General features: G+C 42.8%; 1 protein-coding gene across 3 annotated transcripts in view; it reads right to left on the bottom strand.

Moving 5' to 3' along the window:
* The window catches only part of LOC6496791 (protein Wnt-5), a 164,773-nt gene that overhangs the window by 55,769 nt on the left and 81,074 nt on the right, over nucleotides 1-27,930 (bottom strand). For 2 of the 3 annotated variants that reach the window (XM_044715468.1, XM_001965735.4), the window contains exon 6: nucleotides 16,856-17,225. In XM_044715468.1, the coding sequence (XP_044571403.1) occupies nucleotides 16,856-17,225 (370 nt within the window). Of the gene's footprint in view, nucleotides 1-16,855; nucleotides 17,226-27,930 lie in introns of those variants that run through there. The other variant, XM_032455707.2, reaches the window with a different exon arrangement.

Below are 27,930 nucleotides of genomic sequence, written 5' to 3'. Positions count from 1 at the left end.
GTAGCGAAGGGGGTATCGCCATTGAAAGGCGAAAAAATATTGATTGAAGAATAGTAAAGAGGCGAATATTATTACAAACGGCTATATTTTTGTAATTGTAACGATAAAATCGTCAATTCTCCAATATCAATCTGATTGGTTGAATGAAAGATGCACCCAATCAACATCAAAAAATCCTGACCGTGGATGACCCAAAGCAGATTTTAAGGAGCTTCTGACCGGACACAACGACATTAAAATTGCTCAGCTGCCACAAACCGACGAGTCTACGAGGGTTTCTATATATATTTTACTGGACTAATAATGAAAATGCGAAAGTTTATGATTCAAAATGGTTTTATTGTTTTTTAAAGTATTCTCCAGCAAGACTTATACACTATTGCATGCGCTCAAACCAATTGTCGAAGCACTTTGTCCAATCCGATTGAGACACCTCCAAAACATGGTTTTTGACCGCTTCAACAACATCTTCTGGCGTCGAAAATCGTTGACCACGAATTTTTCTCTTGATGTACGGGAATAAAAGGATGTGCCAAGTCAAGGCTGTATGGTGGATGACCCATCAATTCGACATTTTGGCCGAATGATCCGTCTTCTCTTGTTCGTTTTTCGAATTTCTCCGAAGTTTTTCGAAGGTTTCAGGCAAACAAATTGTGGTGTACCACTAAGAATTGACCGTCCTACGTTGCTCAAGCGGAAAAGTCGCCACAAAACAGTCCACCATTTGCAACTTTCATTGGATTCGGCTCGACTTCGAAGACCCACACGGTCGATTGCTGTTTTGTTTCGGGCTCATAAGCATAGATCCATGATTCGTCACCTGTGACGATCTTATAAACGTCTTTTGAAACACCGCGATTGCATTTCTTCAAATTTTTTTTGCACCAATCCACACGAGCCTTTTTTTGAGCGATTGTCAAATTGTGCGGAATCCAACGAGAACAAATTTTTTTTACGGCCAAGTGTTCATGCAATATCGAATGTATACTGGTGGAAGAAATGCCCAAGGATGCCTCTATCTCACGGTATGTCACATGACGATCTTGCATTTTCAGGAACAACGACTGTTTTTGGACGACCTTTGTCTTCGAGTGAGCGTCGGCCACGATTGAATTACCAGTTATACCATTATACTAGTATTACCATTATACCAGTTTTTCACAGTGCTATAAGATGGTGCTCCATCGCCATAAAAAGATTTAAGTTTATCGATGCACTCTTGTATTAATTCACGTCGAATGCCCACGAGTCAATTCTATTTTCTGCCAAATTGATTTTTTCAAGTCACTGTAAACAAAACAAATTATAGTCGTACGTCAAAACTTTCTGAGCACGTTTGTGCTAAAACATGTCAAACTTCCCAATGAAAACATCAGATGGCGACCGGCAACACTTGGTATGGCCTAGGCTAGAAATATATATATCAACCCTCGTATTGCTACTATATTACGCTCATGCAATTCATCTCAACTAATGCTTACAGAATTTAATGTTGATGAAGTCTTATAGCTCTTTCTTGATAAAAATATGAGTAAACATCAATATTTGCTTATTCGTAGTTTTGTTAATAGTAAGACTTTCTTCAACTTAATACCAAGTTACGTAAAATTTCTACGGATATTGCACCGGTTCTACGGTAGGAAAGTACATGAGGATTGCCAAGGAATTCCAGGCATTGAAAGCTACCGTAGACGCCCATTACCGGCAGAATTAGAGTCAAGGCTCACATGGGTACTACGCGAAGAATACACAAGAGCGACAGTGGACATCACAACAATAGACACACAGACACACGTTTGGCTTCCACACGGCACCGGCAAAACTCCAGAAGGTACTGAACTAAGTCATCGTCCCGGAAATGGCACTCTTCGTATTCGCACACCATGACACATCGCTGTTAACGGTGAAAGTAGGAACGCCTGGAGAATCTGGTGCTGAGGGTGCTGTGCAGACTTTATGAGGCGAATCTATGGATAAAAAAAGAAAAGTGCCACTTCTTTTGAAAGAGTTGAAATACCCTGGCCACGTGGTAATGGAAAGGGGCATTTATACCGACCCGAAAAAGGAATCCGGCAATACAAGATATGCTACACCCAAAGACCACAAAAGAAGTCCACAGATTTCTAGGAGTTTTAGAAGTTGCTGGTACAGAGCCGTGTATGAGCTCGTGCGACCTTTGATTGGGCCTGTAAAAAAATGGGTAAAATTCGAATGGATCGACGAATACAAGGAAACCGTCGATAAAATAAAATAGGCACTAACAAGCGTACTGGTTTTTCCATTCCCAGACTTCTCCAAAAAATTCGTACTGTGAACAGACAAGAGCGACTGTGGTCTGAAGGCAGTCCTAATACAGGAGGACGACGAATAGAAACATGTGATAGAATACGCTAGTCGCAAATTATCCAAAACCGAGCGAATCTATTTCGCAACGCAAATGGAGAGTCTGACCGTCAAGAGGAGCATTGAGCATATAAGGATGTATAGATCTGTAAGGGTACCAATTTATCGTGGTAACGGATCACCTGGCACCAAAAGAGCTAAACTTAATCGAAAATCCATCAAAAAGATTAGCACGATGGGCTCAGGCATTACAACCTTACGCGAGGTAAGGTACAGGAAAGGGAAATTAAACGTAGCCGCGGATGCAATATCAATGTTACTATACAATGCAGATTCATTCACATTCTCGCTACGCCTTCATTAGTGGGCTTCATAGGCAAGCGACAAGGATAATCAACCATGAAAACTAAGCGTACCAAAGCGATAAAAACCAGGGTACTACAAGACACCGACTTGGATGCAATGAGAAACATTGATGGGACACCCTGGGATACGAAAAGCATCCTGGAAGGGCATGAACAACGACATCAAGGAGTACATTAGAAGGTGTGAGGGCTGCCAAAGATGCAAGATGTCACAGCAACAAGCAGCAGGGACAATTCTTACGAGTATTATCACCAGTCCATCGTAAAATCGGGCCAAAGTAATGCTTACTTATCTAAATGAGTAAAGAAATTCTTGTAGGGTCTACAACCTAAGAAAGAGACTGCAAGCCACTATAGGACACACGGTCTGGATACCCACTATCGAAAGTATTCGACGGGTATGCTGCCTGTTGGGCCAAGCAGCCACCAAACAACTTATGTAAAATAATTATAATATGCGTAGCTGCAACTGTGGTTATAAGCATGTATTTTTCTCTATTTTGTCTTCCAGTTTCGCATGCGCTTTATTGTTATTTGTAGCGTATACGCTTTGGGGAGCTTTGGTAGGTTTTCTGCGCAAGCTCTTGGATTGCGCTTGTTGTGATTTCGAATAGATTGGAGCAGCATAGACTAGGGTTAAATTGAACGCAAATAAAAATCTTATTTGAAACGCGTCTATTTATTCGGCTGCTATTAAAAACTATTAATAGTATAACATTTGGTGACCCCGACGTGAAGGGTTCTGGAAATTACTGACGCGAACTACGATGTGGCCCTTGACCTATTGCGCAATCTTTTTAGTAATCGGCGTTTAATATTTCAGTCTCACATCAACGAAATCCTGCAGCTTCGTGTGGTCGAGCCAGGGTCTGTAGCTACTTTGCGGGAGCTATCGGATTATGAGTTCTGGATCAGCTGCCGAGATCCAAGGATGCTTGCTTATCCAGATTATCCTGCTGAAGTTGGATCCTGCCACAAAGGCCAAGTGGGAATACACTCTCGCCGAAACACCAACAGCCTTCCATCTTGGGAGTCCATGGCATGATTCTTAGAGCAAAGGTGCCGGACTCTCGAAAGCGTTGAATTTTCTTTAGCGGCGTATTCACCAGCTAACCAAGTAGGCCGAGGTAGATCGTCCAATAACCGATCTTCGTGCATGGTTATTAACGCCAGTCCTGCGCTATGCGCCCTGTTCGGTGTTTCGGCGTACGAGCTTCATTCTTGTCCAAAGTTCAGTGCTTTGCCAATTGAGGAACGGTACAACGAAGTGCGGCGTCTGACTCGCTGTTTTGTTTGTCTAGAGGATGGCCATCTCGCTCGCGGATGCTCAGCTTCCCGCTGCTCGACGTGCAATCACCGTCATCATATTCCGTTGCACCCTTGCGGGCAGGTTTCACCCGCACGAGTCTCACGTCCCATCGGTGCAGTTTCTGTTGCGAACCCATCCCGCTCAATCAACACTGTTGTGACCCAGGATCGCACTGCTGAGCTAGTGTTCCTGCCAACAGCCAATGTACTCGTTCGTGGTCGATCTGGAGCCTTCCTGCCTTGCCGAGTTTTATTGGATTCCGGTTCACAAGTGCACCTCATCTATTGGCAGCTGGCGAGTAAACTTCAGCTTTGCCGCTCCAAATTCTCTACAACGGTGGCCGGTTTCGGCGGCGTTGGGTTTGAAACGGATGGAGCATCTGTTAGTCTGTGCGTGAAGTCGCGCCTTAGCACATATTCAGTGGAATTTGAGGCTGTTGTAGCTTCACATATTACGGACTATCAGCCTAGCCATGACATAGATGCTTCGTGCTGGAAGATTCCTGGCAATATGGATCCAGCTGACCCCAACTTCTACAAAACGCAACGAGTGGACCTTCTGATTGGAGCCAGCTTATTCATTGACCTATTGTTGGCTGGCTAAATCCAGCTAGGTCACGGGCTCCCCATTGCTCAGAATACTCGATTTTTCTGTTTTCTGGACGCGGTCAACTATCACAGGATGTGTCGGCGCGCTATGGTAGGGAGGACTGCCCACGGAATAACCACTGCAATTATGTGAGTGCTGCCCCTTCCAACATTGTTATTGAAGACCCACCGTTCAATTGGGGGAGGATGTTGGGCCAAGCAGCCACCAAAAAATTGCATATAAAATAATCATAATATGCGAAGCTGCAACTGTTGTTATCAGAATGTATTCTTTTCTGTTTTGTCACCTAGTTTCGCATGCGCTTTATTGTTATTTGTAGCGTATGCGCTCTGAGGAGATTTGGTAGGGCTTCTGTGAAAGCTCTTGATTAGGGTTAAATTGAAATTGAATTGATATTGAAAATCTGATTTGAAACGCGTCTATTTATTCGGGAGTTATTAAAAAATATTAAAAGCATAACACTGCCATTATTATATTTTTGGTCAGAAGTGTGCAACGCAATGAAGAAGACATATCCGACCCTAAATATTTTTGATCAGGAACACCTACTGAGTCATGCCAGCATGTCCGTTTGTCTGTTTCTACGCAAACTAGTCTCTCAGTTTTAAAGATTTTAAACTTTGCACACACACTATTTTTCTTTGCACTTAGTATATAAGTCAAAACGGCCGGGATCGTCCATAACTTTGGTGGTTTTGAGGATAGAATGTTCGGAGTTAATAAAGTTTCCATTTAGGGCCAAATAATAAGATAATAAGACCAAAATTCATAAGGATCGACCGACTATATCCTATAACTGCAATATAACTAAACAATCAAAAATGACACATCTTTGGCATTTTTGAAAATAAAAGCTTTAGACTTCCAATATTAAAAAAAGAGAAAAAGTAGAAAATAAATTTTATATGGAAATTCTTATAAAGATCGCCCCACTCTATCCAATCTGATATTTATCAATAATATAGGTAAAATGCTTCTTAACTGCAACTAACCTAACTAACTAACCTTCTAACTTAAAAAACACTAAAGTTATGTCATTTCCGATCAATCAGTTATATGGCAGCTATAGGATATAGTCGACCGATCCCGGCCGTTCCGACTTATATACTGCCTGCAAAGGAAAGAAGGGTGTGTGCAAAGTTTCAACTCGATAGCTTTAAAACTGAGATAGTTTGCGTAGAAACGGACAGACAGACAGACGGACATGCTTATATCGACTCAGGAGGTCATCCTGATCATGAATATATATACTTTATAGGGTCAGAGATGTCTCCTTCACTGCATTGCACACTTTTGACCCAAATTATAATACCCTCTGCAAGGGTATAAAAATTAGAGATTTCAATTTTGAATGAGTATTCCAAAGATATGGTACTGCTAGTGAAATTTTTTATCTACTAAAAAAAAAGTTTTCAATGCAAATACTCGGCCAAGATCAGGGGCGCACGCAGGAAATATTTTTGGGGGGGGGTTAGGTAAGTTAAGTTTGAATGTGAATATTTATAATTTATTCATAAATAATTCACAATGTAATATCGATCTTTCTTGGTTTTTGGGCCATTATACTCAATATTGCGTCAAAGGTTACTTCCAGATCCCGGTGAATGTTCAGAAGCGCCAATCCATTCAATTTTGCTCTCCAGTCTTATTGCGTAAATATGTCTTCAATCTTCGTAGTGTAGAGAACGACCGTTCGCTCGAAGCCACTGTTACTGGCAGTGTTGCACCGATCTGAAGAAATCGGTATACCGTTGGATAGAATGTTTTATCGCAAACGTCCAAAGCTTCGATGAAAGTTTTTATGGGATTCTCTTTGGAAAGATTTTTTCTTTTCACTTTCATTTTGAACTTGTTCGGGAAATGGAGTATTTGGAATATTAGGGTCCAAAATTGGCGCATTTTTGGTTTGAAAAATGATGTTATCTTTGCATTAGACATTTTTGTTGGGCAGGTCTTAAATAAACGTCACATTATTTTATAGGTTATCAATATGTCAATATAGTTACTCATTTTGTAAGTGGCGCTCTCGTGGTATCTGCCAGAACTATTTTTGAATGAATATGAAATTTATATTTTTATTTTCCCGTTAATTTTGCAATTTTTTCAAAATTTCGGGGGGGGTTCGAACCCCTCAAAACCCCCCCCTGCGTGCGCCCCTGGCCAAGATAATTACATATTTTTGTCCTGGACTTTGGTTTAGGGGAACCTTAAGGTTATAAAGCAAGTGAAATTATAAGTGTACATTTTTTACTGACTAAACTAAACTAACTAAACTAACTAAAACAATCAGTTATATGGCAGCTATAGGATATAGTCGACCGATCCCGGCCGTTCCGACTTATATACTGCCTGCAAAGGGAAGAAGGGTATGTGCAAAGTTTCAACTCGATAGCTTTAAAACTGAGAGACTAGTTTGCGTAGAAACAGACAGACGGACAGACGGACCGACGGACAGACGGACATGCTCATATCGACTCAGGAGGTGATCCTGATCAAGAATATATATACTTTATAGGGTCAGAGATGTCTCCTTCACTGCGTTGCACACTTTTGACCAAAATTATAATACCCTCTGCAAGGGTATAAAAATATGCTGATCGTTTTTAACTATCTATTCATTGAAATGAAATTTGGTGTTTTCAGAATTCAAATAACTTAAACACTTAAAAATATGCGAATATGCAAATTCCGATGTCTAAGTATGACAACCTTAAACTACATATAATATAAAACCTACCTTACTACATATATATGAGACCTAATATAAAAGATCCATAAAATTTTAAAAACTTTAGTTTAATAAAGAATTTAAATATAAATAAAAAACAAGAAAGGAAAGCTAACTTCGGGCGGAGCCGAAGTTGATATACCCTTGCAGTTGAGTCGCAGTCCGCTAGGTGGCGCCACGCATCTTATATTATTAGATATATAGCGGATCGTATATAGTCGGCCGATCCTTATGAAATTTGGCATATCGAATTATTTTGCCAAAAGAGGAATCCATTGAAACTCCCATGCTTCTAACTTGAAAAACAACGAAGTTATTGCATTTCCGATCAATCAGTTCTATGACAGCTATAGGATATAGTTGGCCGATCCTTATAAAATTCGACAAATCAGATTTTGTTTCCCAAAATTGAATCTGTACCAAATCCCATCTTTCTAACTTAAAAAACAACAAAGTTATGCCAATTTCGATCGTTCTATGACAGCTATAGGATATAGTCGGCCGATCCTTATGAAATTTTGTACACACGATATTTTGGTCAAATAAACCATGTGTGGAAAGTCTCAACCGTCCAACTTAAAAAACACCAAAGTTATGGCATTTCCGATCAATCAGTTATATGGCAGCTATAGGATATAGTCGACCGATCCCGGCCGTTCCGACTTATATACTGCCTGCAACAGAAAGAAGGGTGTGTGCAAAGTTTCAACTCGATAGCTCTAAAACTGAGAGACCGTCAGACGGACAGACGGACCGACGGACAGACGGACATGCTCATATCGACTCAGGAGGTGATCCTGATCAAGAATATATATACTTTATAGGGTCGGAGATGTCTCCTTCACTGCGTTGCACACTTTTGACCAAAATTATAATACCCTCTGCAAGGGTATAACAAGAAAGGAAATCTAACTATGGGCAGAGCTTAAGTTTATATACCCTTTGTATTTAGGTAGCAGCATATATTATTATAATACTATATATATACACAGAATATATATACTTTATGGGGTCCGGGATGTCTCCTTCACTGCGTTGCACACTTTTGACCAAAATTATAATACCCTCTGCAAGGGTATAATAAATTAAAAAAGGAAAGTTAACTTCGGGCGGAGCCGAAGTTTATATACCCTTGCAGTTGAGTCGCAGTCCGCTAGGTTGCGCCACGCATGTTATATTATTAGATATATAGCGGATCGTATATAGATCCTTATAAAATTTGGCACATCGAATTATTTTGCAAAAAGAGGATCCATTGAAACAGCCATCCTTCTAACTTGAAAAACAACTAAGCTATGGCATTTCCAATCAATCAGTTATACATATGGCAGCTATAGGGTATAGACGGCCGATCCTTATAAAATTTGGCAGATCGTATACGTTTGCCCAAATTAGAATCCATAGAAAGCCCCATTCTTCTAACATGAAAAACCTTTTCAACTCGATAGCTTTAAAACTGAGAGACTAGTTTGCGTAGAAACAGACAGACGGACCGACGGACAGACGGACATGCTCATATCGACTCAGGAGGTGATCCTGATCAAGAATATATATACTTTATAGGGTCAGAGATGTCTCCTTCACTGCGTTGCACACTTTTGACCAAAATTATAATACCCTCTGCAAGGGTATAAAAATATGCTGATCGTTTTTAACTATCTATTCATTGAAATGAAGTTTGGTGTTTTCAGAATTCAAATAACTTAAACCCTTAAAAATATGCGAATATGCAAATTCCGATGTCTAAGTATGACAACCTTAAACTACATATAATATAAAACCTACCTTACTACATATATATAAGACCTAATATAAAAGATCCATACAATTTTAAAAACTTTATTTTAATAAAGAATTTATATATAAATAAAAAACAAGAAAGGAAAACTAACTATAGGCAGAGCTTAAGTTTATATACCCTTTGTATTTAGGTAGCAGCATATATTATTATAATACTATATATATACACAGAATATATATACTTTATGGGGTCCGGGATGTCTCCTTCATTGCGTTGCACACTTTTGACCAAAATTATAATACCCTCTGCAAGGGTATAATAAATTAAGAAAGGAAAGCTAACTTCGGGCGGAGCCGAAGTTTATATACCCTTGCAGTTGAATCGCAGTCCGCTAGGTTGCGCCACGCATGTTATATTATTAGCTATATAGCGGATCGTATATAGTTAACCGATCCTTATAAAATTTGGCACATCGAATTATTTTGCAAAAAGAGGATCCATTGAAACAGCCATCCTTCTAACTTGAAAAACAACGAAGCTATGGCATTTCCAATCAATCAGTTATACATATGGCAGCTGTAGTTGCCATATATTGTGTTATACAAATTTGGCAGATCGTATACGTTTGCCCAAATTAGAATCCATAGAAAGCCCCATTCTTCTAACATGAAAAAAAACGAAGTTATAGCATTTCCGATCAATCAGTTATATGGCAGCTATAGGATATAGTCGACCGACCCCGGCCGTTCCGACTTATATACTGCCTGCAAAGAAAAGAAGGGTGTGTGCAAAGTTTCAATTCGATAGCTTTAAAACTGAGAGACTAGTTTGCGTAGAAACGGGCAGACGGACATGCTCATATCGACTTAGTTGATCCTGATCAAGAATATATATTCTTTATAGGATCGGAGATGTCTCCTTCACTGCGTTGCACACTTTTGACCAAAATTATAATACCCTCTGCAAGGATATGTATAATAAGTATACTGCTTAAATAAAAATATTAGTAAATCATTAACTTAATTTACATATAAAAGGCAGAAAGCGCATTCTTTAATCATGTTTTTCCGCAAAGTTATCTCTAGTTCTCGGCATGAAATTTATGGTATAAGCACTAACGCCTATATGCTATGGATTCCATATAAGCAAACAAAATGATATTTTTACTTTTGGAAATAGACGGTTTGGACTGGAGAATTCAAGTTTTTAAGCAACAGATCTGTGCTACAAATTTTTAATTAGGATCGATCAAATCATAGATCGTGCCATCATATACTCACAACGTAGTGGGAAGAAAGGATTCCATAGGTCAGTATACAGAAGTGGCTGTCATAGCTTTTAAAAATGGAAGCAAACAAGTTGCGTTCAAGTTGGCCGTAAATGTTAGCACCTCACATTTACTTAAAATTTTTAAGTGATTGTTAAGTTACGTAGCATTTTTGGAGTTTTTCAAGTTAAAGATTAATACATTCCCGTCAAACGAGAATTAATATTTTGGATGTTTTTTTTTAAATACTAGCAAGGTAATTGTCACGCAATTCTTAAAGAGAACAAACGTGCATTTTGGCGGTTATCTGGTAGCAGGAAGTTGTACCTGTTTTTTGAATTCCAGACTCTACGCCATAAAATGAAGTGCTAAGAAACATCGTGAAGTCGCTGTTCCCAGCCGGCAGCCCTGTTCCACCGCAGGCAACCCCCGGCTGACAAATATCGGCCGCAGCGATAGTCCAGAGCCCCAACAAAGCCACGGGCTCAGACGCAGTTCCAAACCAGGCGCTAAAACTGGTTCTACTGTTGCTCCCAGTAAGCTTCGCCAGCCTTTACAAAAAATGCCTCCACGACGGAACATTCCGCAGCACATTAAAGGTACAGAAGTACTTTTCCTTTCTGCAGGTACAGAAGGGAGTTATTAATACAGTTTAATGTGCCCAGTGCTCTAATGAAGGAAGTTTGATGCTACTTTAGCAACTGAATATTACTTGTCGACATTGACTTGGGCACTGAGACCCACGACGCCACGTCGTGCGGGAATAAGTGCGGGAGTCGATATAACGTGGCGCAGCTTTCGAAGTTCGTCGAGGAAGAGGTTTCATAAATCTGCACTACCGAAATTGATGACACACATACTCGCACTGAGCACTCAGTTGGGTTGGCCAAAAACATCTCAGCTGCAGCGGCCCCAGTTAGTTCTCTTTGCTAATGATCATCCGCATCTTCCTCCTCCCTACTGCATGTTGTAATACATCTTGCTGGGCTGCTGGTTACTTCATGTTATCGGCGATCCAGGAAATGATCCAAATTGGGTCACTACGACGCAGTAAGTGTGTCCAGATTTCGTGGGGTTGCTCTAACGGTTACGGCTTGTCCGAAGTTCGATCCGAGGCCAAATTCCACATGTAAAGCCCATCAGGCTGCACTTGGTCAGCATTGTCATAATTATATACTACCTGTCAAGGGATTGGTCATTTTGGATGCTTCCTGTATTTAAATATTGTAAGGTGACCCCTTATGCATTTCTAACCCCAACACGATAAAAATCACAATCGTATCAACACATTTCAATTTCTGGCTGAATCGCCTTCACTACACAGGTTCTGTTTTATTTTGTTCTGATTCTCCTTTTTTGCACTGCACGTGTCTTATCGCAATTTTCCTTCACTTATGAAAATTTTGAGGGCTACTGCTTTGTTCGCAAAAGACTAGAATTGAATATATGCTAAGAGCGTGGATTTGAAGCCGTGCTGTAGTAAAACTGTTGTACATAACGGAGGAAATTTATGTTTCTCTACCTACTTTGGCCGGTGTATGCGTGTGTGGGTGAACTTTTGAAATATATCCAGGGTTAGGCGTTAGCCCCTACCAGAGACCTCGCAAGGACGCTGAAGAGTTAGGGCTGCCAATTGACTGCGCCATAAACAAAGGAATATCTTATCTGGCTATAACCATAAGCAGCAAAAATAGTTCGTTCACTGTAGAGCAAGACGAATGTACATACTAGCAGTGCAACCACATAAAAACCAAATCCATAAAAACCATCGCTATGTCAACGACTACAACCATTATTACTTTTGAAAGTTTTAGCACGTACCCAAAAAAAAAGAAGATCCGCGTCCGAAAAGAGAAAAAAACGATACACGTGTTCTTCTCCAAAGCTGCGAGATCCTGATTTATTTGTCTGAACACTACCAATGGCATTATGGGATCTGGGATAGGAAATCAACTTCAGCCTAACCTATAAAGCGGACCGAGGCCAGCCATAACCATTATCGTTAATCTGACTTTGCCGTATCCGGACGTGTTTTTGCGATTGCTCTCATCAGATTGCCTATATCTTTCATCTTTGATACCAGCTTCCTCTTTTCGCGACAAGCTATATACACTGTATCATTTTCGGAGTATATTTGCCCTATATAGTTCAATGAACCATAAACTTCGTAAATACAATATGATGCTTCGATATTATTTCTGCCGCGCTTTAAAAATATTCATTTATATATTTTCTTCATGAATTCTATTCTCTGGTCGTGTAACCCGTTACATCGAATTTACGGCGTCCCGCCTTGCCTCTCTACCACACAGTTTTTAACTGAACTCTTCTCGCTCTCACTACAGTGGACAAATCTCAGTCAACAATGGGTCTAATTTGCACAGCTAAAAAATGTGAGTTTGAGGATCCATTCCTGGTGACTCTTACCTGACCCGCTGGCTTTGCAATAACTGCTCACATATTAAATGTGCTGGTGGTAGGCACAATGAATGGCTAAGTGATCTTATCACAAAGAATGTTGGCCTGAAATGGTCTTGTATTGCCTGTAGAGAGATTAAGACTGAGATGCGGACCTTCAGGAAGCAGACGAGAAATAGTTTTCTAGATGTCCGTAAGAAATTTTCTTCACTTAATGAGCAATTCGACGTAAACTACCGAACTGAGCGGACGTGCTTTACCCGAGCTCCGGGAAAACTGCAACACAAAAAAAAATCTGGGGTAACCCAATATACGCGAAAAGTGCTGAACCACAATCTATTAAAAGCAATAGACAAGCTCTTTCTAACAGTTGTGATGTGCTAAAACAAAAAAACTAGTGTATTGTTTTAAATAAATAAGTGCCACACAATGAGCTCATTGAGCAACGATCAAAAGTACGAGCGTAGAAGCTCAGTGAACCAAAGAAACTGCTTCTACTCTTACTTTTCAACCCGCGATATCGAAATGAAAAATCGGCGTTTAAGAGCAAGCCGGCTCTACTGACCGCTGAAAGCTATAGGGCACGGTCTTGCTCACCCGCTCTACTCACTCCAACAAAAATTAACCGCGTCCAGAAGATCGACGAAGAACCAGGAAGATCCAGTAGTAACAGATTTGCCCTACTGGCGGAGGTTGACGAAAACCAACCAGCGCCAGACACCGCAAAAAAACCCAAGCCCCCTCAAATCTATATCAGGGAGAAAAACTCGAGTGCCCTGGTCAACCGAATTGCGGCGTTGATCGGGAACGGTGACAATTTTCATGTTGTCCGGCTAATCAAAGGGAACATCCACGAAACAAAGTTGCAAACCAAGACTGAAGAGCACTTTCGTATCGTGTCCAAATATTTGGACAATGATCGGATAAGCTATTACACGTACCGGCATAAAAACAGCCAGGGCATACAAGTGGTAGTAAAGGGAATCGAACCCGATGTTACCGCCGCGGAAATAAAAACCGCCCTTAAAGAAAATGGCTTCGCCGCCAAGAACGTTATTAACATTCTAAATAAAGATAAAAATCCACAACCACTCTTCAATCAAGGTCGAGTTCGAGCCAGAAAGCAAGTCGCTGAAGAAGAACGAAGTCCACCCAATGTACAAGCTGCAATATATTTTGGTTCGGAGAATCACAGTTGAAGAGCCACATAAACGCAACGGTCCAGTGCAATGCACTAACTGCCAAGAAAATGTCTGTGTAGTCTGCGGGGACACCCACAGCTCCACTTACTGCACTACAAACAAGGGCGAGGATGTATGGTGTACAAGGAGTTAAGGAGTCGCATGCGTCAAGCGACCGCAACGCGCAACCAAAATCCACAGAATGTCTACATTGCATCAAAAGCTACGCCAGACGTCTTCTTCGCCAAAGCTGCGAGGTCCTCATTCGGTCCCCTAAACACCACCAACGGCTTTTCCTATGCCGATGCTCTTCGATCTGGAATGGAGAATCAAAATCAGCCTAACTCTCACAGCGCTCAACAGGCCCCGGAACAGCCACATAGCAAAACGGAAACTATGATGCTTACCCTCCAACAAAGTATGATGGAGCTTATGTCATTCATGAAAACGACCATGCAAATACTTGTTTAAAACTAGAACATGGTAAAACAGCTGCGGTAGCCTTTCAATCGCTGCTGTTTACTGCCCTCCTCGTTTCTCAATCTTGGAAGGACAATTTATGGACTTATACAATTCACTTCGGGTTCGTTTTATAGCCACAGGAGACTACAACGCCAAACACACGCACACGTGACTCCCAGAGGAAGGCATTGTACAATGCAATTAAAAATGTGAGAAATAAACTGGACTATGTTTCCCCTGGAAGTCCCACATACTGGCCAACCGACCCACGCAAGCTCCAAGACCTTATTGATCTTGCGGTGACAAAAAACATTGCAATCTTATAATTGCCAAAGCAGTCTCGAACTTATCATCAGATCACTAGTTTGTGCTTTTAACGCTTCTTCAAATCCCAGAAATAACTGAAATAACCCTCAGTCTGACATTGCCAAAAACGAACTGGCTTAAATACAAAAAGTACGTGAGTGGCCACATAGAACTCGTCCCGGAGTTTAACACGGAATCGGACATCGATTACACTACGAGCGCCCTGGAAGAAGTACTCGTTGCGGCAGCTAAAATCTCCACTCTAATCTCTCAAGGAAGTAGACCACAGGAAAGTAAATACCACAAATCTAATCAGCAAATTGAACAGCTCGTGCGAGAAAAGAGGCGCACGCGTCGTGATTGGTAAAACAGCAGATCACCAGCTTCAAAGCAACGCCAACGATCACTCGACCAGGCTCTTCACCAACAGGAAGAAAATGCACAGCTGAGGTACATCCAGAATCTTTCACCAACAAGCAAAAAGTTTCCTCTGTGCAGGGCCCACCCAAATCTCAGCGCCCCAATCGAAACGACCACCCCGATAAGAAACTCTTCGAGATGCTGGGCTCGCAGCGACGAAGACCGAGCTGAAACATTCGCTGCACATCTCGAAAGTGATGTATATTATATACTCTGTGATTGTAAATCGGTCTTCACCATTATCGCTTTCTGAGGACTTACACCATCCTACACTATTGGTTTCTATGTTAATTGATGTCCCTAATATTCATGCTAACTATAAGGCTCCCCCTCGTACTAAATGTTTTCGAAAAACGGATTATTATGCTCTTCGCAATCATTTACCTGGAATTGACGATTTTACTGATTTTTTTTATGATGTAATTCACATCGCGTTGAGACAAATTTGTTCCTGACCGCCTTGGTTTAATATACACCTTTCTCGTCTTAGGAACAGAAAATCTAGAGCTTACAAAATGTTTCTTAAGTCTGGATCTTTGTTTCATCAGACAAACTTTCTTTACATTAGCAACCAGTTAATTATTTTTAATAATTATTTTTAAATTTATGGGGGCAGGATGGTTTCCGAGGCTGAAAAAAAATGATTTTTGAGATTTTTTTTTCATTCCTGAGTGAGTTTTTTACACGATAAATGGCTGAATTTGGAGAGTATCTAGGAATTTTATTTGTTAAGATAGAATTGAGTCATATTTATTGTTATATTGCGGTGCGTAAAATCTGGCCTCACAGTGTTGTCTTAAATAAAACTAGAAAGAAAAGCTAACTTCGGGCGGAGCCGAAGTTGATATACCCTTGCAGTTGTGCCATTTCCGATCGTTCAGTTATATTGCGGTTATTGGATATAGTTGGCAGATCCCTATGAAATTTGACAAATCAGATTATTTTGTCCAAAATGGAAACTCTACCAAGTCCCATCTTTCTAACTTAAAAAACAGCAAAGTTATGCCGATTCCGATCGTTCAGTTATATGGCAGCTATAGGATATAGTCGGACGATCCTTATGAAATTTGGCACGTCGAATTATATTGCCCAAAAAAGTACCAAGTCTCTTTCTAACTCTAAAAACACCAAAGTTATGCCAATTTCGATCGTATTATGACAGCTATAGGATATAGTCGGCCGATCCTTATGAGATTTTTTAGATAAGATATTTTGGCCAAATATACCATGTGTAAAAAATCCCCAACCTTCTAACTTAAAAAAACACCAAAGTTATGGCATTTCCGATCAATCAGTTATATGGCAGCTATAGGATATAGTCGACCGATCCCGGCCGTTCCGACTTATACACTTATGCAAACATAAGAAGCATGTGTGCAAAGTTTCAGGACTCAGGAGGTGATCCTGATCAAGAATATATATACCTTATAGGGTCGGAGATGTCTCTATCACTGCGTTACACACCTTTGACAAAAATTATAATACCCTCTGCAAGGGTATAAAAAGCTCATGGAACCGATCGGAGCCCCGCCGTCGACCGCCGCGGGTTGATCGCAAGTGTAATTAATAAATCCATTTCCCAAAGAAAAGTCATAAAATACCTTATATTAAAAGCTTCCTGAAGATATATAAAATTAAATTGATGAATATATCAATTTTTATTGAGTAACCCATTTTTCCAACCTCTTTAGAAAAGTCTTTCTTACCTGCAATTCAATCAGTTCCTCTCCTTTCATCTTTGAGTTAAGAATTTCTTTAGAAATACGCTGCTGAAGCTCTAATAAATATTTTTTTGAACTAGTGTCAGAGTTGTGTTCTTTTTGTATTTCTGTTAAATTCGGTGTTAATTTTTTATTGGTCATATAAATTTGTCCATTATTCGTTTTTAACATCGACATTTTATTTTCATCAGTTAAAAATTCTGTTGAGTTTTTTTTTGTTGTCTGGAATTCTCTGTTTTTTTTTTTTCCTGACTTTAAAGATCCATTTGACGCATCGCGAGCTTGTTTCCGAGTAATACTCTTCACATCTCTATTAGCTTCTTTTTCCCGAACATCAATAAAATCTGTGGCAAACCTTTTAAAGAAATATGAAGACATTTGGGTAAATATATTTAAATTTATAAAAAAATATTTTGTTTGAAGGAATACGGTTTAACAAGGTACGTATACACATAGACTATAAGATACCCGGTATTCATATTTCAGCCTGGGTGTCATAGAAGTCTATGTGCCAAATTTGATAGCTCTATCTCAAATAGTCTCTGAGAAACAGAATATAAATGGTACTCTACGAGTACCCGTTATCAAAACCGACACGTGCCGGCTAAGAATATTTTGAATTGTAATTTTGTTATTTCTTTTCCTCCCTTAAAGCGGTTTTATATAAAGTTCCTTTGTTTTATCCCTTATTAAACAAACCGGATTTTACTTATATTATGTAAGTAAAAACTTACTTATATAATACTTAACGTACTTATATTATAAGTTATATATACATATATATAAAATTATAAACTAATTTTTCTTTATACATAAAATTTCATAAAAATCAGTATCGCTTCGGGTGTGCAGTGGTATATTTGGAGGTAAATTACTAAATTTGTTAATTTCATTCTAAGCATACCTCTGCTCTGCTTCTTCAAATTTTTAAACCCTTTCAGAGAGTATAACAATTGCTAAAAACGGAGACATCTTCGACCCTATAAAGTATATTTATTCTTGATCAGGATCACTTGCTGAATCGATAAAATCATGTCCGTCTGTCTGTTTCTATGAAAACTAGTCTCTCAGATTTAAAACTATCGGCTTCAAACTTTGCACTTGTATGTTTTGCTACGTCTTAAAAGTCACCCAACAAGGTTGATCAGTTACCGAGCGTTTTTGCGAGCTTTATTTAATGTTCTATATAATAAAACATAAATACGAAATATAAGTTCGTAATAAAAACAAGCTCTCTCTCTTTCTCTTTAATAAAAACAAGCACAGTTCAATTTATAGATATTAATACAAAATAAATTGTTTTAGGTTTATACAAATGATATATGTACATATGTGACTGCGAAGGGTTAAAGACCGAATTAGAATAAAGACGCGGGAGCGCGTCTCATCGCTTGATGCTGTGGAGCGACCGAGAGATCCCACGAAAGAGCGAGACAAACGGTAGTGCATGACGGCAAATGCAGGTGGCCGATCGAATGCACGAGAGCGGGCTACGCGAACATAAATATAAAAAAATTGACGTCACAAACTCAAGAAATAATTGCCGGCCAAACTTCTTTCCGGCGGCTGCTTGACCTGACATATTCCCCCCGTTGGGAGATGAGCTTTCAACAGCATCATAAAGAGAGACAGCAGACACAATTTGTTGATTTTGTAGCTCCGGACGCCGTCCTCAGCGCCGGAGCGCCACCCGACACACTCCGTCATCTTCGACGACCATTTCCGTCACCCTCGCCAGGGGCCACTTCATTGGAGGCAAGTTTTTGTCCTTCACTAGCACGATGTCATTTACTGCTATGCCTTGACCAGGGATGCGCCATTTGGATCGTTGCTGAAACAGGGTTAAATACTCTTTCTTCCATCTGGCCCAGAAACACTGCTGAAAAAAGACGACGCACTAGCCTATTTATGTTGAGTTTTGTCAGGTCTGGCTCACTGAAACTTTCTAGTTAAAAAGAAGAAGGCCCTCCGTGCAGAAATTATTAGAACTCAGGACATCCAGATCAGCGGGATTTTCAGAGAGAGGGACTAATGGCCTCGAATTAATCACTGCAGCAATATTGTACACCAGCGTCTGCAAATCTTTGGCCTTTAGTACAGCCGAGCCCACAACCCTGTAAAAATGATACTTGGCGGTCTTTACAGCAACTTCTCCAACAAGTTATAGCATTTCCGATCAATCAGTTATATGGCAGCTATAGGATATAGTCGGCCGATTCCGGCCGTTCCGACTTATATACTACCTGCAAGGAAAAAACGGATGTGTGCAAAGTTTCAACTCGATAGCTTTAAAACTGAGAGACTAGTTTGCGTAGAAACCGACAGACAGGCAGACAGACGGACAGACGGACATGCTTATATCGACTCAGGAGGTGATCCTGATCAAGAATATATATACTTTATAGGGTCGGAGATGTCTCCTTCACTGCGTTGCACACTTTTGACCAAAATTATAATACACTCTGCAAGGGTATAAAAATGGAAAAATAGATAGAGAAAAGTAGAAAAAAGCAAAAGTAAAGAAACGTAAAGTTTTCTCGAAATAAAAAGAAAAGAAAAAGAAAAAATGGTTAGGAAAAAATATAAAAGTAAAATAATGAAGACGTAGAGTTTTCTCAAGATGAAAAAAAAAAAATAAAATAGATAGAAAAAAGAAAAAATATAGAAACAAAGTAGCAAAGATTTTTCTCAAAATATAAAAAAAATAAAATAGGAAAAATAAAGAGCAAAAGTAAAGTGTAAAAATATAGGAATAAAGTAGCAAAGATCTTTCTCGAGAAAAAAAAAACAAAAAGGAAGTAGGAAAAATAAAGAGTACAACAGTAAAATTAAAAGTATAAAAGTATGGAAGGAATGTAATAAAATAAAATAATAATAAATTATAAAAAAAGGGAAAAGAAAAATAGGAAAGAGTAGAGAATGTAAGAGTGAAAATGGAAATGAAATTGAAAAATTACGTGTTGTGATAAAAATAATGAAGCAATTACCCACTGCGGCGGTTTGCTACCATGGCATATCCTCGAGTGCTAAAGTATTGCTTCATATAAAAAAATAAAGAGAACCACCGCGAAGACATTCGCGAGTGGCAAGAATTATAAACAAAAAATAATATAAAAAAGGTTTGTGTTGTGTTATAAAAAAAGAAACGTAATTACGCACTGCGGCGGTTTGTCATTGACATATTCGCGAGTGTTAAAACATTGCCGTATATAAAGAAATAAAGAGAACCACCGTGAGCACATTCGCGTGTGGCAAGAAGTATAAAACAAAAATAAAGATAACCGTGAAATAGCATGCGCCTAACGTGGCCAGCGCCCTAATTGAGATGTATAGGGACAAGGCGATGGATGTTTTCGTACGGGGGCTCAACGGCGATGCCTCTAAGTTACTCATTATTCGGGGCCCAAAAAATTTGCCAAAGGCATATTCCTTTTGTCTAGAGCTGCAGAATGTATTGGTCAGGGGAAATGCACGTGTGGAACACACGAATAGGTTCGCCCCATTTCTTCAACCCCGTTACCCGACAAGCGCATCGCGCTATGCGCCTCCAATACCATCCCCACGGTATTCGTCTTCATTTCAACCACCAATAAGGGCACCGGCGGGCATGAACTTTAACGATAGTTCATCCGGTAACTCGAGAGGTTTTAACAGATTCCAAGGGCCGCGACCAGCCATTAAGATGGAGTCAAATCGGTCTGGTCAGTCTTATCAGTCCGGCTTTGGCGAACGCCGTGGAAACGATGATAGGACCCAAAATTCTTCACCTGGTTCGAATCCCTTCAGGAAGGCACAACGATTGTACCACATGATTGTGCGGTTCCGTCTAGCGTGGTGGCAATGCCCGAAAACGACACGCAAAATTCCGCTTGTCAGACCACTTACGAAGACGAAGCGGTGAGCGCCCACGACACGAGCCTCGAGTACGATGTACGGCTAGAGATGAGGTAAATTTTATGACGGACGCCTATCCAGCGTGCCATACATAGAATACAACACGAGGAATGGAAACAAGTTAAGGTTTTTTATCGACACCGGCGCGAGTAAGAACTTTGTTCGCCAAAAACACTCCGCCGACTCCACCCCATTACCTACTCCCTTTACGTAGAATCTGCTGCTGGCAATCTTAAAATCACGCATTGCTTAGTAGAACGATTTTTTGAGCCCATCGGCAATAAACCATACAACATACATATAACATACCTCTACTCAAAAGAGCGATACCAGACTATGGCCAATATAGGACATAATAAAAATTGGACCGAACCTAGACAGTATGAGTCGGAGGATAATGTTTTCGTCACTAATAAGCAAATTAAAACTAAGGAAAAACAACGTTTCAGGCCTGAGGAGGTCCAAGAGAATCGCGGAGTGTCGATTAAAACTAGATCAGGGAAAATTTTGCATAATTCAGACTTGAGGAATTGAAGAGTGCTTTATGAACCTCTCTATTTTTTAACATACACATAAAACATTTTTCCCTTTTAACAAATATTATACACACAAATACACAAATAATTTAAGCATGAATACACAAATAATATACACACAGATATTATAAGTATGAATAGTTTATACACAAGCTTTTCTTTCCTTCTCGATCACGATGCTCCACAAGTCTCACAATCATCGGCCTCACATCAGCCGCGCGCATATTCAAGTACGACGCACCCGTCGTTCCGGCGGATCAACGGAGTGTTTCAACTGGTACACGTCATCGACCTATCAAGGATGATGCAGCTAGTAGACGACAACAGCCGGGACGCGGCAACCTTGATGGACCAACGTGTTAGCACAATAACGAGACACTACCTGGAGCAAGCAGCGGAGGGAATAAACAGAGTGATGAGGCCATCACCACGCAGAGCTCGAGCAATAAACAGGTTGGGTTCAGCCTGAATGTGGATAGCAGGATCACCAGACGCGGTACTCGATACTCAACTCGGAATGCGATACTCAACTCGGAAAAGATGATCGCCGAAAACGGCGACCAGCAAATTCGGATCAACACTTGACTCTTCGACGCCAGCCATAAATCAATTCAACAACTGAATGATGTGGTAGCGAGAGTCACTACACGACACTACACAAGGCAATCATCATGGCTGACCAAGTGGCGGATGTCACCAGGGCCTGCCAACTTGCCAAAACTGGAGTGACAAATTCGAACCTCCTGGATCATGAAGAAATTGAAACATTACTCACAGAAGTAGCGATCTCCCGTACCAAAACGCTGTGGAGGCAGTGGAATTTTCCCGGCCCGGCCAACCCGGCCAACAGCAACATCACAGTCTGCCCATAAAAAGAATTTGATGGCTCTGGAGGAAAAATCATGCATTCCACGGCTCCTGAAGGGTGGCCATGCATCCTGCTCATACCTTCGGAGCAACGAAGAGGTCGTGCAGCTGGTCAAGGATGGGACATTATTCCTCTCCAATTATAATGGGTCAATAGGGACACCCGAAAGAGACTACCAACTGGAAGGGACGTATGTTGTCCAGTTTAACAACGAAGTCATCACAGTCCGGGACAAAAAATTCACCACCTATTCTGCAAATCACCCAATGGCCTTACCACCGGTGCTGACCAACATAAAAGTAACTGGCTATCGACCCTCGCTTGGATACGTCGATGACGTCAACGCCCAAAACATACAACTTATGTCCGGCGTTTCACGAGGCGTAACCTTTTCCTTTGTCTTGGAGGCTTCGCTAACAATAGTAGTCTTCTCGATCCTGTTCATCATCTGGAGGAAGTTGACCTCCACCAAAGGAATACCAACCACGAGGGTTATAATCGAGGAACTGGAAAACCCAAAGAGGATGTCGACAACAGCTCACCATTCTGCCAATTGATCTGCGGGACGCAGACTTTTAGAGGGGGAGGAGTTAACACCCGGCACTTTCGAGCCCCCCTTGCTCAGCACTATTCGCCCCCTAATACTACTACGCCTCGAACTCGACCCCAGACTCTTAAACCCGAATCCACAGCATAAGCAATTCTCGATATTCAAGTGCTGTGGGTTCAACTACATCCGGATATGTCGCAAGAGTGCAACTATGTCACAAGTGGGCAACTGTACACTGACTAGAATGTTGCAGGAAAGCTGACACGCACTCTGAGGGTTACGCTGACTCTTGACGCCGGATAGCTGACACTACACCCGCTGACACTGAGGGAGAGTGAAGTGAAAGGTGAAACGAGACGGACGGGCGCCACGAAGCACTGCGATATGTGCGTGTCTATACGGCCCCGTGATGGATCCAAGCCCGTGAGATCCTGACAGAACTCGCACCACGGCTCACCTGGGATGTCGGAGTGAAGGCATCCCCGAGGTTCAGCTAGGAGGACAGGCCGGCCCCGTATTCGCAGCTGACGTCCTAGGGCCAGGGGGACGGGGTAAGCGAAGCTTTCTCTGGATTCCCTCTCGTTCGGTGGCATTGTTTTCCCGCGTTGCGCTGGTTAGCGATGCTAAATGGTGGACCAAATGACCCAGCTAATCGGTAGTGCTGTCTAACCCCGACGAAAGCGGTACCGGTAGAGGGCGCTCACCGGAAAACACCGACAGAGGGCGCCACTCGGCGCTCCTCTTCGGGCTGTTTGAGGCTGTCACCCACAGAGGGCGGCACTAAGGAGAAAAATTCATAACTCTCTTTTGGAGGGCGGGCCTGAGACAAGGAACAGTGCACAAGGTCACGGATCGGACCGATTTCCAACTCCCCCGCTGCGGCAGAGCACGCTGGAAAACGGGGCTTTGGTGACCGAGCAGGGGCGGTATATACCCCATCGCGGCATCGATGGTTAACGCCCTCCACCCTAAACATTGGGCGGCTACGTGGTCTGCGTCGGTGCCATAGTGGCCGGCAGTACCCACCCACCTGGCAGTAGGTATAAAATGCAAACCTGGCAGTAGGATAAAAGGCAAACCCGAAGGATGATGTACACCAACGACATTACTCCAGGTGGCAACCACTCAAGTGGAAATCAACCCGTTGGGAAACCCACGGCCGGGGCACGGATTCTGGAGGCCCCAAAACACATCCCAATTTCAACTGACGAGGCGGTGGCTAGCTTGGCCGCCCCGGCAGATCCTGCGACAACCCAAAATGTGGAGCAATCATCAGCGTTCATGAGCAGCTCGAAGATACTGCGTTCACCCTTTCTGCAGGCGGCACGGACCGCCGCGCGAAGAGAGTCGAATGTTGAGAAAGAAACCCCCAAGAGGGCGAGGGACCCCTCAAGCCCCTCGGAACCTCAAAGATCAACTCCGGCGAAGAAAACTAGAGCGTCAAGTGAACGGACTTGCTCCGGCATGCTGACTGAACTGGAGGGGATTCTGGAGGACATCATCCTGCAAAACCCACAAGAAGCAGGTGAGGAGCATAAACATGTAAATGAAGAGGATGTTCTGTAGGATGAAGGAGCTGCAGGAAGGACTGTCAAATCGATGAGAGCCAACCGGGGCCGATATCGGAGGCTATTTGCCGGAGATGTGGCCAGCGAGAAGCCCCGATGTCTGACAAGCAGGCGCAGACCATGCCTATACGGCGGAAAGAAGTATCTGTGCAGACTGAGCCATGGCGACGGATAAGTCAGGACAGCACGAAGACCTATCTGCAGGGTGAGCAACGAGCACCCGCTCAGGCTCTGAGAACAGCCGCAAGGCTAGGTCCCTCCCAAAGGACAGCCAACCGCCCCAATAACGGAAGTGCCGAGGGCGCGGGGCCAAGCACGCCAGCCAACGCCCCAAAACCAGGTCCGCGATGGGAAACGGCGAAGCGGAAGAAGTCCAGGACGTCCACCCGCCCTGACGCGTTGGTAGTGGAAGCCAAAGGGCTTAAATATAGCGAGGTCCTGGCAATGGTCACTAGACGGCAGAACGGACAGCTAAACGAATTTAGCCAAAACGTGCGCAAGGTGCGCCGAACTGCGAGCGGGAATCTTCTGCTGGAGCTCAACAAGAACCGCGTGGCCAGCACGGACGCCATGAGGGAGAATCTCGAGAAGGTGCTCCAGAGATCTGCAGAGGTGCGAGTGCTGTCCGAGGACAGCAAGCTCCGCTTCATGGAGCTAAGGGACCTCGATCCCTTGGTTAAGAAAGGGGACATACGCGAGGCAATGGTCGAGCAGTTCAGCTTGGCCGGAGACTCAGTCCTGATCAGGAGCCTGCGAGGGAGCTCAGGGACACCCAAACTGCCATTATTGGACTCCTAAGCAAGAAAGCGGCGGAGGTGGTGAGCAGAGGAAGAATAAGGATTGGTTGGACTGTGTATCGTATCCGTGAGAGGGACAACCAACCGTGGTGCTACAGATGCCTGAAAGTCGGCCATATCGCTGATAAATGCAGAAGCACTACAGATAGGAGTGGGTGTTGCATCCGCTGCGGACCTTATTATGCTCACTCGAGGCAGGACGGGCTGACCCGGCCAGGATACCCTCGACGTCCAAGCCGCGATAAACCGAGTGCAAAGCGCGACTGTTGTCCCCCTCGCCACGGCCAACGAAACGGCGGCAGCACTCGCGGAGGCTCTGGACGAGGTCTGCAGGGCAAGTATGAAGCCTCGAACGACCTACTCGCGTCACCACAGACCGACTCCGTGGTGGAATAGCAAAATTTCTCTACTCCGTAAGGAGTGCCTAAAGGCCAGGAGAACGCTGCAGCGCGAGCGTGGTATGGATTCACAGGAACGGAGACGATCCGAATTTAAAGAGGCGAGGAAAAGCCATACGGGTGAGTAAAAGGAAGGCTGTGCGACGCGGCTGAACACGACCCATGGGGTCAGGCCTTCAGGATTGTTACCAAAAAGGTAAGGGCAGGCAACCATGTCCCCTCTGACCTCGTGGAACTGAGGGGCTTAATCGATGTTATTTTCCCCAACGAGCAGAAAGAGGGATCGCTGCCGAACCTGGAGAACGACGATGTGGAGTAGGTGGAGCTGGTCACAGCGGTGCGCAAGACGGGCAGCAAACTAGCCCCCAGTAAAGGAAGGTGCAGAGCTTACTCCTCCTGCCAAAGCCTGGTCGCAAGAACTGGTCGCGGACGTTAGAGGCGCTGACGAGGATGAGCATACCTCAATACCTCCTAAGGATGGTGGATAGCTACCTGAGCAATAGATCCCTTCTATTTGACACAAACGAGGGACGCAAAGAGCGCGAAGTCACCGCGGGAGTGCCCCAAGGCTCAGTGCTCGGGCCACTGCTCTGGAACGCGATGTACGATGGTGTTCCAATGGCCGAGGGAACATCCGTAATTGGATTCGCCGATGACGTTGCAGTGGTGGTCGTGGCGAAGGCAATCGGGGAGGTGGAAGCTACTGCGAACCGTGCGATCGAGAAAGTGGAGGCTTGGCTGTCCACCGCCGGACTACAATTGGCACCGCACAAGACGAAAGCAGTGCTAATCTCCAGCCGGAAAAAAGTGGAAACGACGACGGTCCGAGTAGGAGGAGTGGCCATCACCTCAAAGAGAGCCATTAAATACCTCGGAGTGATGCTGGACACGCGGCTCTCATTCCGGGAGCACTTGGAGTATGCTCACAAGAGGGCAAGTGAGACGATAAGGCTCCGGTGTGGGCCCGGTGTGGGCCGAGGCAATGACCGTGCGGCCTTATGTGAGGGGTATCGAGGCTGATTATCGGCTTTGTGCGTTACGCACGTCATGCACCTTCAGAACGGTGTCGGACGACGCGGCACTCGTGATCGCCGGTCTCATTCCGCTAGGGGAACTGGTCCGGGAGAGGTCAGAGCTGGCCGAGACGGCGCAGGACGAAACCGCATTGGCGTCGGCGAGACCTAGAAGCCTGGCCAACTGGCAGAGCTTATGGGAAAACTCTACAAAGGGACGTTGGACGCACAGGCTCATTCCGGATGTGGGCATATGGACCGGAAGAAAGCACGGCGAGGTGGATTTCTACATGACTCAGGCCCTTAGCGGACACAGGTGCTTCAGAAGCTACCTGAAGCGATTCGGGCAGGAACGAGAGGATGGCTGCCCCTCATGTGGCAGGGGGGTCATGGAGGACGCCTACCATGTCCTCTTCGACTGTCGGCGCTTCGACGAGGAGCGCATCAACCTGGAAGAGAGCCTGGAGGAGACCTTCTCACCGGAGAGCATGGTGCCACTGATGCTGAAGTCGGGGGGCAAATGGGAAGCCACAGCCAAGTTTGTGGCGAAGGTCTTGAAGGAACAGAGAGCCCTGGAGAGGGTGCGTAACGGGGGGGAGGACTAAGCTGCAGGAGTTGGGCGAAGCATTGCTTCACGGCCGTACCGTCCAACACAGCAGCATCAAGCTCCTCTAGCCCCATTAATAACTTAAATTTATAGTAATGTAAATAATTGGTAGGATAAATTTAACATAAGAGAAAATAAATAAAATACAAATATAAATAAAAAAAATAAAAAAATTAAATAAAAAATAAATCGAATTGTGGATTGTGTATTAATTCGGTCGCTATCAAAATTCTGATAGCTCAACAATGTTTTTAACGTTGCCCGTTGTTGTTTAACTTTTATTGATAATATGAGCCACTTTATTTGCACACATTTTACTATTTTTTACAACGAGTTTTTTTTAGTTTCGTTCATTTCCGGGGACGCAGCTAAATCATATACGAAAACTTCAAGGAAAGAGTAGACGGAGAGTACAGTAATAGTGTTTGATAGAATTCATAAAAAGTCCGATCCTTCAAACTCTAAAAACAACAAAGTTGTTTGTTGATAGATCGGATAAGTTGGTCCAACATAAAATCCAAAGAATGACACTCTAACTTATAACACTCATGGAAAGAACTATGTGTAAAAAGTTGGAAGTTGAAAGCTTTAAAACTGAGAGACTAGTTTGCATAGAAACAGACACACAGACGGACATGCTTATATCACCTCCAGAGGATCCTGATCAAGAATATATATACTTTATAAGGTCGGATATGTCACCGGATATGTCAATTATACATGAAATTATGATTCCCTCTGCTAGGGTATAAAGATGTGGAAAACCAAACTTCCTCTTTGTTGACTTAGTTAACAGTTTAGAAATATCGTTTATGGTTATTAAAGCTAT

The sequence above is a fragment of the Drosophila ananassae genome, chromosome 3L (genome assembly GCF_017639315.1).
Source record: "Drosophila ananassae strain 14024-0371.13 chromosome 3L, ASM1763931v2, whole genome shotgun sequence".
Taxonomy (NCBI): domain Eukaryota; kingdom Metazoa; phylum Arthropoda; class Insecta; order Diptera; family Drosophilidae; genus Drosophila; species Drosophila ananassae.
Note: the sequence above shows the minus strand (reverse complement) of the source record. Positions and strands in the feature narration are given on the sequence as shown.